The following is a 14,211-nucleotide window of genomic DNA, read 5'->3' as shown; positions in this document are numbered from 1 at the left end:
CTTAGAAGACTGTCATGGTGACTTGGATAGATCACTGACACAGATCATTCCCTTCCCAAGGCTTCAGCCTGCCAATGGAAAGAGGTAAGTGTTGGACTTACTGACCAAGTTCTCTTCTAGTTGCAAACTCCAGAATATGATGATTTATGCACGCAAAGCACTAACACTTCTACTTACTGCCTGAACTTTTCTCTGAAAAGAAAAAGAAATTGACTAACATCAAACCAAAAAGTCTACTGATTCAAATGTTTCAGCTGAGCCTAGTGACTCCTGAGCACTGAGCTATCACTTCAACAGCATCTCCAACTATCAAAGAGGACAACTATAAACACAAGTCCCACCAAAACGCACAGGAGCAGAATCTGCACTTTCTCACCTGTTGACTCTGTCTCATTAATTTTCATACTACTTTATCAGACGATTCACCTATAGTCAAAAGCCACCTATTCGTAAACACAACTGAGTGATTCAGAGCATTGATTCCATAATGTTATATGGCATAGAATTATATGCCCTGGAGAATTCCTCCCTGGAGAACATGAAGTCACTTCATAGAGACCTTCCTGTATTTTTGTGTGATAACTAAAGAGGCTGAAACTTGGCCCCTCAGGTGAGAAAGCTCAAGAGCACAAACGTGGAGCATCACTCCTTCTTATGTCTATGGGGAATAAGCACCTCTTCCCACAAGAGACTCGATTCCACCGTGACACCTCCCAGTAGGAGGTGAGAGCAGAGGCTGAATGAACATTGTCGATAGGGAAAGAAGGGAGGGGTGGAGTGAGGGTGCGAGCAAGGGCAGGTGACCTGGGGCTAGAGGATTTGCATGGACACAATGCACAGTTTGTGCAACGGTGGGAGATATGGCAAGTAGATTAAAGGTGCTTTGTAGAACGCCTGGATGCTCCCTCCGACTCAAGAACTTTTTAACATGGAGTCAAAATATCCTGACAGGCTTGTATAACTTTGAGCACATCACTCAACTTTCTGGTTCTATTACTTTCTCTGTAAAATAAAGATAACGATATTAATCTCATAGGATGTATATGGGAATCAGAGGACTCAGGGTTTAGTCTAAACTGGCTTGAGCAATAAAGGAGGCCATAGGCTCTGTCTCAAGAGACTGTAGAGATGAATGAATCTGCAGGCTTGGCTTTATCCAGAAGGTAGATGATGTGCTCACACCAAGACTCCACTTCTCTTCTTTGCATCTATATTTTTGTGGGGTAGGTTCTATTCTCAAGAAAGCCCTCTCCTCCTTGCAGCAATAAGGATGCCAACAACACATAGAGATATTCTCCCTACTCCATCTCCAGTGGGAAATGTCCCAGTGATGCTGAGGAAAGGGGGTTCTCAAAGAAGCAGTCCCCGGACCCTTCCCATATTAGTCCCCATGGTGGGATTACATGCCCATTCATGAACTAGTCCTGTGCCTTAAAGATGGGAAAAGCTGCCTAATAGGTGCTTTTCATAATTCCTACCCCATGACATCCCATGCGGGCTTCTGTTGTACTCATATGCTCTATATACTGATGTCAGTGACTGTATGACAGGTGATGTACAATTTGTGAGAAGTCATCAAGATGTAGAGTCATGAATTGTACACTTTACATATGTTAGATTTCAACAAAAAGTGTATTAAAAAATGTCAGACACATATTTAAAAGGATAAGTGGGGAATAATAGTAATGTTAATCTCCAGTTTAAAGCCAATATGTCATTGATATAACAATAATCAAAATGCGGAGATTTTAACACACTTTCTCAAAGTTTGAGAAAGCAGACAACAAAAAATACAAAATGGAAAGATTTGAATAATAAAATGTTGATTTAACAGATGGTAATGAGAATAAATATAATATAGAAGAACACTTTCATCTCATTAACTCTATATTTTTATCCCAAAATATCTATAGAATATTTACAAAAATTGACTGTGTGTTTTGTCAAAAAGAAAATCTCAATAAATTCCAAAATCTTGGCAGTCGTATACATATGGCATTCCTTGTAATAAAACTACAAAAAAAAAGCCCAAAATAGAAAAGAAAAACTAGTCTTAGAAACAAACTAATGACATACTTTAAAAAACTAGATGTCAAAACTCTTATGCTCATTTTATAAAAATTATGTATATATGTATATATGTATATATATATATATCAGTGTTTTATGTACATAGGAAGAATCAGAAAAAAAATAGACATGAAATAATTTAGATTGGCTACTTTTAGAAATGATGGAGTTGGGGGATGAGAATAGAGGTATTTTTGAGAGACACTTTGGTATTTTTATTTCATACATCTACTGCTTGAATTTAAAAGAAATAAATTAATTTTGTAATAAATAAAAGCAAGGTTTTTAAAAATAGAAAATGAAGTTCAGTCATGAAGTCTTTGCCCATGCCTGTGTCCTGAATGGTATTGACTAGGTTTTCTTCTAGAGTTTTTATGGTTTTAGATATTACATTTAAGCCTTTAATCCATCTTGAGTTAATTTTTGTATAAGGTGTATGGAAGGGGTCCAGTTTCAGTTTTCTGCATATGGCTAGCCAGTTTTCCCAACACCATTTATTAAATAGGGAATCCTTTCCTCATTGCTTATTTTTGTCAGATTTGTCAAAGGTCAGGTGATTGTAGATGTGTAGCATTATTTCTGAGGTCTCTGTTCTGTTCCATTGATCTATATATCTGTTTTGGTACCAGTACCATGCTGTTTTGGTTACTGTAGGCTTAGAGTATAGTTTGAAGTCAGGTAGCATGATGCTTCCAGCTTTGATCTTTTTGCTTAGGATTGTCTTGGCTATGCGAGCTCTTTTTTGCTTCCATATGAAATTTAAAGTAGTTTTTTCTAATTCTGTGAAGAAAGTCAGTGGTAGCTTGATGGGGATAGCATGGAATCTATAAATTACTTTGGGCAGCATGGCCATTTTCATGATATTGATTCTTCCTATCCATGAGCATGTAAATGTTTTCCCATTTGTTTGTGTCCTCTCTTATTTCCTTGAGCAGTGGTTTGTAGTTCTCCTTGAATAGGTTCTTCACATCCCTGGTAAGTTGGATTCCTAGGTATTTTATTCTCTTTGTAGCAATTGTGAATGAGAGTTCACTCATGATTTGGCTCTCTGTTTGTCTATTATTGGTGTATAGGAATGCTTGTAATTTTTGCATATTGATTTTGTATGCTGAGACTTTGCTGAAGTTGCTTATCAGCTTAAGGAAGTTTGGGGCTGAGATGATGGGTTTTTCTAAATATATAATCATGTCATCTGCAGAGACAATTTGACTTCCTCTCTTCCTATTTGAATATCCTTCTCTTGCTTGATTTCCCTGGCCAGAACTTCCAATACTATGTTGAATAGGAGTGGTGAGAGAGGGCATCCTTGTCTTCTGCCTGTTTTCAAAGGAAATAATTCCAGCTTTTGCCCATTCAGTATGATATTGGCTGTGGGTTTGTCATAAATAGCTCTTAATATTTTTAGATATGTTCCATTAATACCTAGTTTATTGAGAGTTTTTAGCGTGAAGGGGTGTTGAATTTTATTGAAGGACTTTTCTGCATCTATTGAGATAATCATATGGTTTTTGTCATTGGTTCTGTTTATGTGATGGATTGTGCTTATTGATTTGCATGTGATAAACCAGCTTTGCATCCCAGGGATGAAGCTGACTTGACTGTGGTGGATAAGCTTTTTGATGTGCTGCTGGATTTGGTTTACCAGTATTTTATTGAGGATTTTTTCATCGATGTTCATCAGGGATATTAGCCTGAAATTGTCTTTTTTTGTTGTGTCTCTGCCAGGTTTTGGTATCAGGATGACACCAAAAGCAATAGCAACAAAAGCCAAAATTGACAAATGGAATCTAATTAAACTAAAGAGCTTCTGCAGAACAAAAGAAACTATCATCAGAGTGAACAGGCAACCTACAGAATGGGAGAAAATTCCTGCAATCTCTCCATCTGACAAAGGGCTAATATCAAGAATCTACAAGGAACTTAAACAAATTTACAAGAAAAAAGCAAACAACCCCATCAAAAAGTAGGCGAAGAATATGAACAGACACTTCTCAAAAGAAGACATACGTGCAGCCAACGAACATATGAAAAAAAGCTTATCATCACTGGTCATTAGAGAAATGCAAATCAAAACCACAATGAGATACCATCTCATGCCAGTTAGAATGGAGATCATTAAAAAGTCAGGAAACGACAGGTGCTGGAGAAATAGGAACACTTTTACACTGTTGGTGTGCGTGTAAATTAGTTCAACCATTGTGGAAGACAGTGTGGCGAGGATCTAGAACCAAAAATGCCTTTTGACCCAGCAATCCCATTACTGTGTATATACCCAAAGGATTATAAATCATTCTACTATAAAGACACATGCACACATATGTTTATTGCAGCACTATTCACAATAGCAAAGTCTTGGAACCAATCCAAATGCCCATCAATGATAGACTGGATTAAGAAAATGTGGCACATATACACCATGGAATACTATGCAGCCACAGAAAAGGATGAGTTCATGTCCTTTGTAGGGACATGGATGAAGCTGGAAACCATCATTCTCAGCAAACTATTGCAGGGACAAAAACACAAACACCTCATGTTCTCACTCATAGGTGGGAATTGAACAATGAGAACACTTGGACACAGGAAGGGTAATATCACACACTGGGGCCTCTTGAGGGGTTGGGGGGAGTGGGGAGGGACAGCATTAGGAGATATACCTAATGTAAATGACAAGTTAATGGGTGCAGCACACCAACATGGCGCATGTATACATATGTAACAAACCTGCACGTTGTGCACATGTACCCTAGAACTTAAAGTATAACAACAACAAAAAAGAAATTTGATCCCCAGTGTTGAAGGTGGGGCCTAGTGGGAGATGTTTGGGTCATGGTGGTGGATCTCTTATTAACAGATTGATTCCCTAGGGTGATGAGGGGAGTGAGTGAGTTCTTACTTTGTTAGTTCTGCTAGAGATGGTTGCAAAAAATAGCTTGACACCTTCCCTCTTTCTCTTTTTTCACTTCCTCTCTCACTGTGTGATCTCTATAGTCTGCCTCTCCTTCCCCTTCAGTCAAAAGTGGAAGCAGCTTGAGGTCCTCATCAGATGTAGATGCTGGCAGCATGCTTCTTGTACAGACTGAAGAGCCATGAACTAAGTAAACCTCCCTTCTTTATAAATTACCCAGTCTCGGGTATTTCTTTACAGCAATGCTAACAGACTAAAACATTATTACATTGCATTGATCTTCAGATAGATAACAAAAGATGAGTCAATTGACAAACCATTGAAAACTAAATGTGAGAGCAAGAGTGTCAGTCACTCACAAAGAGATCCTCATCTCTTGCAACAAGCAGGCAGGAAAAGATGGAGATCATTTTCAGGGTTCAGTAGTCACAGTGGCTGAACTTCCATGATACCTGCATGCTTAATCAAGGCAGCTATGTTAAGCCAAATCTGGAGCCAGAGTTGGAAAAAATCTAAGGCTTTGACACGTGGGATAAGAATTCTAGCTGGATGCCTCCAAAGATCTGGACTTCCAGGATATCACTAAACTTTCTAATACTGCAGAAGTGACCAACCCCTCCCTATTCAGGGCAGGAAGATTATTGAAGAGGTGCACCATCAGAAACTGCCTTCACCTCTTTTCCTCAACACCAGGCCTATAAATATGGTGAAGTCACAGCACAACTCAGCCAGGGAAATAAGGAAAGAATGGGACAATAACACAAAAGAGCTGCAAGGTCTAACAGACCTTCACCAACAAGGGGAGAACCATGGTACTTGTTCTGAGGGTGCTGGACCAGGAAGCTGGTAGGCAAGACTGGATAAGTGAAAGTTTATTGACCTGATCTGGAAAGAAAAGACAGGGAGTTTGGTAGCAGGGAGGTCTAGAGTAGAGGCATATTGATAGACATATGGAGTGGGCATAAAGTGTGAAGGTCTTTGTATCTTGTGTTAACGCCTGGTCAATAGGTAAAATGACTCACCCAGTTGACAAATTAGCCTACTTCTTCTGTCAGCAGCTACCCCAGTGCTGGCACGATGCCCACAAGAACAAAGTGGCCTGACAGCAGAGATAAAGGCTATGCAAAAGCCCAAGCAATGTGGAACTCATTTACCCAGACCAACCAGATTTACTAGTGACAGTGTGTAACTCCTCAAAAAAATTACAAATCAGTGTGTAGACCATATACAAATATACCCATACACATTTAGAATTAATGTGATCTGATTTCATACTGGAATTCCTTAAACTCAAATTCAGTCAACTCTATATGAATTGAAATAATACCAATAAACAATTCAGATATTTATGTCAAATTTCATATGTAATAGAGACCACGTAAGAAATCAGTAGGGATTTGTTTAACAATTATAAACCTAAAAACAGTTTAAATAGACACACAGATATATATATGTATTGTCTAATCCCAAATAATATACACAAATTATAATGAGACCCCTTCATTTAGCAGAATATGTATATCTAATCTTAATTAACATCACAGTATCAGTTTTATTCCAATTATTTTTAAAAACAATTGAGGGAGGTAACCTGGGAAGATAGGTGACCTGCTATCTTGTAGCTATCTATTTAGGAACAAAAGGAAAGACAGTTTTATTGCCTGAGTCCGTTTCCAAGCTTAACTTTTCCTTTTGGCATAGTGAGTTTGGGGCCCCAAGATTTTACTTTCCTATAACAGACTACAAATGGAAACTTCATAAAACTTTCTAAATCAGTGGTCTGTAAATGAAAAAGATACTGGTATTATCAAATGAGAATTTGAGAAACTTCCCATGTAGCTCTCTGGTCACCAACATTGGATAAATATTTGGAAAGATACCAAGAGAAATCCAGTCTGGGATTATAATTTGTGTAAATTCATGAAGTAGAACCATTTTGGGCCCCCAAAAATAGATGCACTTTTTTTTTTCTTTTTTCCTCATCCATGGAACACATTTTCAATCCAAAAATAAAAACCTCATCACTCTATTTGTTGGTCTCTTGAAGCTCTACCCTGTTACCAAAGCACAGTGAGCCTTCAGGCCAGTCTGAAGAACTATAATCATTTTGAAAAGTAATTCTGCAATAGCTAATAAAATTTGTAAACACAGGTACTCCTCATCCTATCAGTCTCACTGTAGCAAATCTATCACACAGGTATAATGACATCAGTACATATGAGCATATGGAACAAGGCATATTGAAGCACTGTCTTAATGACAATAATCCAGTAGCTACTTGGATGTTCATAATAGAGAAATGGATGAATAAACTGTTGTATGATGTTATGAGAACATATGTATCTATTAAAAACAAGTGACAGCAGTTCTTTATTGAAAGAGATATATTTTCCAATCTTAAAAACTCAACAAATTTACATATTCATACAAAAAATGCAATCTGTTTTCACCTTTATTAAATTTAAATAGAGTTCACTCAGGCAGGGAGTGGCCAAATCTTAGCTTCTCAACACAATCAGACTGTGTTTAAAATCATTTTTCTTTGCCATAGTTTTATCAAAGCCCTCTTCATCTCACTGTTTCGTAAGCTATAGATGAGTGGATTGAGCAGAGGAGTAAGCAACGTGTAAGCCAATGACATCAGTTTCTTGGTTTCTGGTGAGTAGCCAGATTTGGGTTGTAAATAAGTCATATTGGCTGTGCCGTAGAACAGGGTCACAGATGTCAAGTGAGAGGCACAGGTGGAAAAGGCCTTTTGTCTCCCAGTGGTTGATGGCATCTTCAGGACGGCAAACAAAAGGATCAACAAGAAAGGAACCATAACAATCAAAATGGTTCCTGTGAAGGCATAGATTTCAAATAAGAAGGTTTCTGCACACACAAGCTCTAGTACTGGGGGAGTCTCACAGGAGAGATGATTAATTTCATTGGGGCCACAAAATGGAAAACTAAATACCCAAGTGGTCTGCACAGTAGCCACCATGATCCCTGAGATCCATGAGAACGTTACTAATTTCATAAAAACCCCTCTGTTCATAATCACTGGGTAGTTCAGAGGATGGCAAATTGCAGCAAATCGGTCATAAGCCATTGCTCCCAGGAGAAAACATTCAGTCCCACCAAAAAGAAGGATGAAATACATCTGTGCAAAACAGCCCCCAAAAGAAATTGTCGTTTTTTCAGTAGAGAGGACTACCAGCATTTCAGGCATAATGACTACACTGAAACTCACCTCCACCACAGATAAGTTCAGGAGGAACAGGTACATGGGAACGTGGAGGCTCTGGTCTAGGGAGATGATGACTATAATGATGGCATTTCCCATCAGGGTCACCACATAAATAACTAGGAAAACCCCAAAGAGCTGCACCTGGAGCTCAGGAAAGTTAGAAAAGCCCAGGAGGATGAATTCAACCACACGGCTTTGATTTTGTGTTTTCATTTCAGTAGTTGAACCTTATATTGTTTTTATGGACCTGGTATATCGAGTATGAAGTCATAATCCCATAGCTGTGAGTTTGAGTCTGGAATTCTTGACAGCAGATGTAATGACAAGCTCATTTTGACAGAACTTCAGGTTGGCACTTTTGAAGAATGGCCAATGACTTGTAATTATGAATCTTTAAAATACAAATAAGCGAAGTATTTTGGTTCAGAAATCTTGTTTTTAAAGTACAAAATAACAGTAAATGTTATCTGGCAACATCTTTGTTATGTAGGTTGCTCTCTCTCCTCTCTTAATGCCTAGTCTCCCTTTAAAAGCCCCTGCTTTCTTCCCAAAAAGTGAAGCAGTGTCCTTAAAGGCAGGAGGAGCCTATACCTCTTCCCTTAATTGGATTCTGCAAGCAAAGAGCAACTGAACCTGCGTTTTGGTTACACCTGAATTGCGAGCTAGTCTGGAACTTGGCTGCAGTCCTAACTCTGCCACTGTCTCCAAGATGGGTCTCTGCCTCTCCTGCACTTGGGTTCCCCATCTGTATGGGTTGGAAGCAGTAGAATGATCCCTTCTGGCTCTGACATAGGTGTTTCTCTAATTTGTTGATAGAAAACTGCAGACTGCAAACTGCAGGCTGCAAGCCCTCAACTCCAGTCAGATGGGAGCTGGGCTGAAGGGAACATGGAGTAGTGGTGGGTGGGCATATAGGCAGCACACATGCTGCCCGAGTCACTTTGGGCCTGCCAGTCCCATGCAGAGATGACCATTTTCTTCCCAATCCAACTGCCCCTCCAGAGCCCCTCTCAGGGCAAAGCAACTTCATTCTCTCTGCTCTCAACCAGATCAACCATCCTTGTCTCCCAGTATTCCTTTCACTATCAGGGCCCACAAGTCTTTAAAATCTGGAGTCCTCCTGGCCTCACAAGTCCACCCCTGCTGACACTGCTCCACCTCACTGCCTCTTTTCCTCTCTCTTCACCTCCTCTATCTTTAAATGGAAACCTAACTGGCTATTCCATGTTTTATACCCCTTCCTCCAATCTGTACCTCAAACTTCTGACAAAATAACATCACCCTCCCTCCCAGAAACTTCAGGGTATCCCCTTATCAGTAGAATACAATGCCCACTTCTCAGGCTGGCATTTAAGGGGAACTAGAGTGATAAAAATTGCTTTAGGAATGTAAATGATGGAAACATTACTTCTGAATGGACAGTGAGTGTGGGAAACCATAATCACAAGATGGCATGGGTGGAAGGTCCATTAAGCAGAGGAGAAAAAGCATAAGGAGGAAGGCTGCCTTGCTCAAATAGAACGTATTCAATGACACCTTAGCACTAGCATGGACCTCTAATCTGGACTTTGTGTGATGCTTCAAAAACCAGCAGAATTTTACTGTGGGACAAGAGGAAGCCAGGAGGAAAGAAGGACACAGCAAGCTGAAGTCATCTTGATTTCATATCATTAGGACATTAGCAGAGAGGAAAAGGCAATTGATTTATTGAGTCTGACCATTGTGATATTAAAAATCAAATATATGTATTAACTATAACAAAATATTTTGGATGTAAAAAATCTCCTAAAATAGACTTGGCAGGAAAAAAAAAATGCCTAAGTACCATTTTAATAGACAAAACTACATTTTCAACTCCAGGCCTATAAAACCAAATACATTTGTAAAATGAGAAAATTTAGAGTATCCTACTAAAAATAGATAACTTTTAAGGAGCTGATAAAGCAAAGTTATAGAACAAATCTAAATTACTGCCTTCATGAGTAATTTTTTTAAGCTGAACTTAAATGCTCCATCTTTTCCCTTTAACATAAAACAACATAATGCTGATTTAGCTAATTCACTGATATGTTCTACTGGCTCTGGCATTAACTTTCTGTATAATCTTGGACAAATAACTCCCTCGTCAGGGTTTCATCTTTCTACCCAATTGGACTTATTTCTGATCACCTTCACCCCGCTCCCTCAACTACATACCTCTAAGAATTGATGATTTGTGCAAGCAAACCGTTTATAGGTCTAATTACTGTCCAAACTTTTATGTGAATATGAAGGGCACAGCAATTGACTTTCTTACCTGAGCACTGAGTTATCACTTGATAAATATCTCCAATTATCAAACCCACCAACAAGCACCAAAGCAGAATCTTCAGATCCTTATCTATTCCCTGTCCCTGATTTTCATCCCATTTATGTTTTACCTCTTCAATTAAAAAGCACTTCCATAAATACAACTTAGTGATTCAATGCATTGATTTTAAATTATACTGCATTAAATTTTATGCTCTCAGAGAAATCTTCTTTGGAGAACTTACACACAATTTATACAGACTTTCCTGTACGGGGACAAGGAAGCTCCACAGCACAAACTTGGAATACGACTCTTCCAGGTTTCCATAGGGAATTAACACCTCTTCACACGAGAGACCCAATTCCACCAAGACCTTCCCCATTAAGAAATGAAAGCAGAGACTGAATGAATGTTAATAAATAGGCACAAATGCAGAAGAGAGAAAAGAATGTGAGCATGAGTAAAGGCAGAGTGATTTGGACAGAGGATCTGATTGGACAAGATAGACAGTTTGTGCAATGGTAGGAAATGTGTTATGGCAAGTAAATTGAAGTTACTCTGTGGAAAGCCTGGAGATACCAAAACTTATATTTTCTAGTAGTAATATGGAAATACTAAATTTTGGGGGAAAGTCTTTTAGATAATTTTATAGTCGAAACTTTTTAACTTGAAGTCAAAACATCTGAACTAAAATGACTTTGAGCATCACGTCTCCTCTCTGGCTCTATTACTTTTTTGATAAAATCAAGATGATGTTATTAACTTTACAAGGTATATGTAACAATCAGAGGACTCAGAGTTAAGTTCACACTGATTTGAGCAATCAATAAGACTATTAGCTCAGTTCCAGCAAAGTATAGGGATTAATGAATCTGTAGGCTTGGCTTTATCCAGAACTCAGATAATGTTGCCAGAACCTGGATTTCTTTTTTTCTCTATTTCTCATCTCTGCTTTCCTAGAGTAGGTTCTATTCTCAATGAATATTTTCCCTTTAGTGGCAATAAGGCTGCTAACAACACTTAGGGATAGATCCTCTCTGTATCCAGTGGGCAATGTACCAGTTATCCTGAGGATAAAGGGTTTTCATTTGCAAAAACTAATCCAATAACCCCTCCTATATCATTTACTATGGTGGGATTACATGACTATCCACTCATAAACCAGACACTGTGACTGTGAATGAGATGAGAAATGCTACCTAATATGCAATTTTCATGGCATTCTATCCTATAACCAGGTACAGCATCAATTCTAACTATGCATACCTGAAAATGTTTACTTTTAAAAGATTCCCCAAGGGAAATGAAGCTACTCTTTATAGGAGAAGGAGGTCAAAGAATGATGGTGATTCAACACACAAATGCTCTATACATAAAGCATGGTATACTTTAAATTATTATATAAATACAAGGAGGTGAGATGAAAGCTGAGAAACAATAATGTTGCATTATTTATTTTTGCAAGATGGACTGGACAGAAGTAGAACTAGGATGTAATGAATGGAGCAAAATCATATATATTGTAGAGGATAAATAGTAATATATAGTCCTGGATATGAATGTGTTACATAAAGAAGACAAGATTTCAAATGTTGGTGAAAGAGAGGATGAGTAAATAGAAACATGGGCAGGGAAGTCCATAAATAAATCACTTCAAGGGCTTTGCACACCTTCGGAACTGGTTCCTGAGTCTAGGAGTGAGGGGAAAAGGGATATACTTACCCTCTTAAAATAAGTCAAGGAGTAAATAGTCACACACTCTATTAATGAAGAAGTCTTCTCAGAATTGACTATCCCTTCATTGACCAAGCTAAGAACCTGACTGTAAAGGCATTGTTATGAGCCTATACAGATGTCCTAGTCCCCTGAGTCATGCAAAAAAAAAAGAAAAATCCATTGAAACCCTTGAAGTGGGAAATGGGAAGTGTGACATACAGAAATTATCTTCTTTCCTACGAGTCTGTTACCTAAGAAGCAAAGCAACAGAGTAAGTGCCATCAGCAGGCAATGGGATCAGCAAAAATATGGGGAGGGTGGGGGAGGGTGTTATGATGGTGGTATTGTTGGACTTATCATTGTTTGTAGGACTCCCTTGAGCATTTCTTGAAAGGTCAGTCTAGTGGTGATGAATTCCCTCAGTTTTTGCTTGTCTGGAAAAACTTTATTTCTCCTTCCATTCTAAAGGATAGCTTTTCTTGGTATAGTATTCTTGGCCACCAATTATTTTCTTTCAGCACTTTGAAAATATGACTGTCTCTTTGCTTATAGAGTTTCTGCAGAGAAACCTGCTGTAAGTCTAATGAGGATTCCCTTATATGTGACTTGATGCTTTTCTCTTGATGTTTTTAGAATTCTCTTTTTATCTCTGACTTTTAACAGTTTGACTATAATGTGCCTCAGGAAGGATCTTTTGGGGTTAAATATGTTTGGGGACTTTGAGCTTACTGGATCTGGGTCTTCATATCTCTCCCAAGACTCTGAAAGTTTTTAACTATTATTTTGTTAAATAGGTTTTCTATGCCTTTTCCCATCTCTTCCAGAACCCTCATAATACACATATCTGTTTGCTTAATGGTGTCCCATAAGTCCTATAGGCCTTTTTCATTCTTTTTTATTTATTTTATTTTTATTTTCACTCACTGGGTAATTTCAAACAACTGATCTTCAAGTTCAGATATTCATTCTTCTGCTTGATCTGGTCTGGCTACTGAAGCTCTCTGATGTATTTTTTATTTCACTGAGAATAGTGAGGAGCCAGAAGATGTGGGAAGATGGGAACAGGGCCAGGGCAGTAAGACTGAGATTCTGAGCACAGTCTGTGTCCTCATCTTAAGGAGGCTTAATGGCAGAGTCTTAAGAGAGGGGACTGCCTTCAAAGAGCAGGAAAATCAATTTGTAAAGGAGAGGTCATCTCTCTAACATCTCTGGGGAAATAGAGTTTCTAAGAAAGCCTCAGTTTGGTGACCTATGGGATAAGCTGTCCAGATCTACCTTCAAGAATGAAGAATCTTCAGGAATGAAGACTTTGCGAGTGCTGTTGCCAGAAAGGCCTGAGCTGTCAGCCCCTAAAAGGACTGCTTCACCTGGGGCAGCTGTATCTACTAACCGATCAATGGCAGAGAATAAGGGCTTGGCCTCCACTCTGAAGGTCAGGACATCTCTGAAGGGTCATCCCTGCCTTCAGTCCATTGAAGCCTTCAGGAAGTCTGCCTCAAAACTCAACTTCTTTCTTCGCTAAATCCTGTCCTTCTTTCCTTCCCTTCCACAGATGTTGATCCCATTGCACACTAATCTCTATCGCAGTGTTTCCTGCAGAACCTAATCTACAATAGTTAAAAAATATGAATGCTTGGATCCTGGCAACACCAGCAGGCACTGAAGACCCTGCACAGGGGGTTGTGGGACTCTGCACCTTTGCTTTAAACATAACCACTGAAACCCCAGAAGCACCTCTCTCACCAAAGATAGTACCTTGAAATACAACTGAAGTTCCTGTGCCTCAGTTCCCTTGTCTACAAAAGCAGAGGAATTACATTAACACTCCTTAGGCTCATACCCACTTCTAGAATGCCATCCTATTTCATTTTTCTGTTCATGATGGTAATAACAAAAGAAAGAGAACAAGGGAGATGAAATAACATGAAGAAGAAAGGGCTTAATGCATTACAAAAACCAAAGAGCAAAGAGTGAAGGAGAGAGTGGCAGAGATGATTA

General features: G+C 38.8%; 1 protein-coding gene across 1 annotated transcript; it reads right to left on the bottom strand.

Annotated features, from left to right (window-relative positions):
• Window positions 1-7,493: 7,493 nt before the first annotated feature.
• Window positions 7,494-8,420, bottom strand: LOC116477310 (olfactory receptor 10A3). The gene has a single exon (XM_032168030.2). It carries the CDS (start codon window positions 8,418-8,420, stop codon window positions 7,494-7,496), a length of 927 nt encoding a protein of 308 aa, XP_032023921.1.
• Window positions 8,421-14,211: the final 5,791 nt, after the last annotated feature.

Source organism: Hylobates moloch, unplaced genomic scaffold (genome assembly GCF_009828535.3).
Source record: "Hylobates moloch isolate HMO894 unplaced genomic scaffold, HMol_V3 SCAFFOLD_11, whole genome shotgun sequence".
Lineage (NCBI taxonomy): Eukaryota > Metazoa > Chordata > Mammalia > Primates > Hylobatidae > Hylobates > Hylobates moloch.
The sequence above is the reverse complement of the archived record's forward strand: the minus strand, read 5'-3'. Positions and strand labels throughout refer to the sequence as shown.

Coding starts and splice junctions, on each gene's coding strand:
- LOC116477310 (XM_032168030.2), bottom strand. CDS start 8,420: ATGAAAACACAAAATCAAAGCCGTGTGGTTGAATTCATCCTCCTGGGC.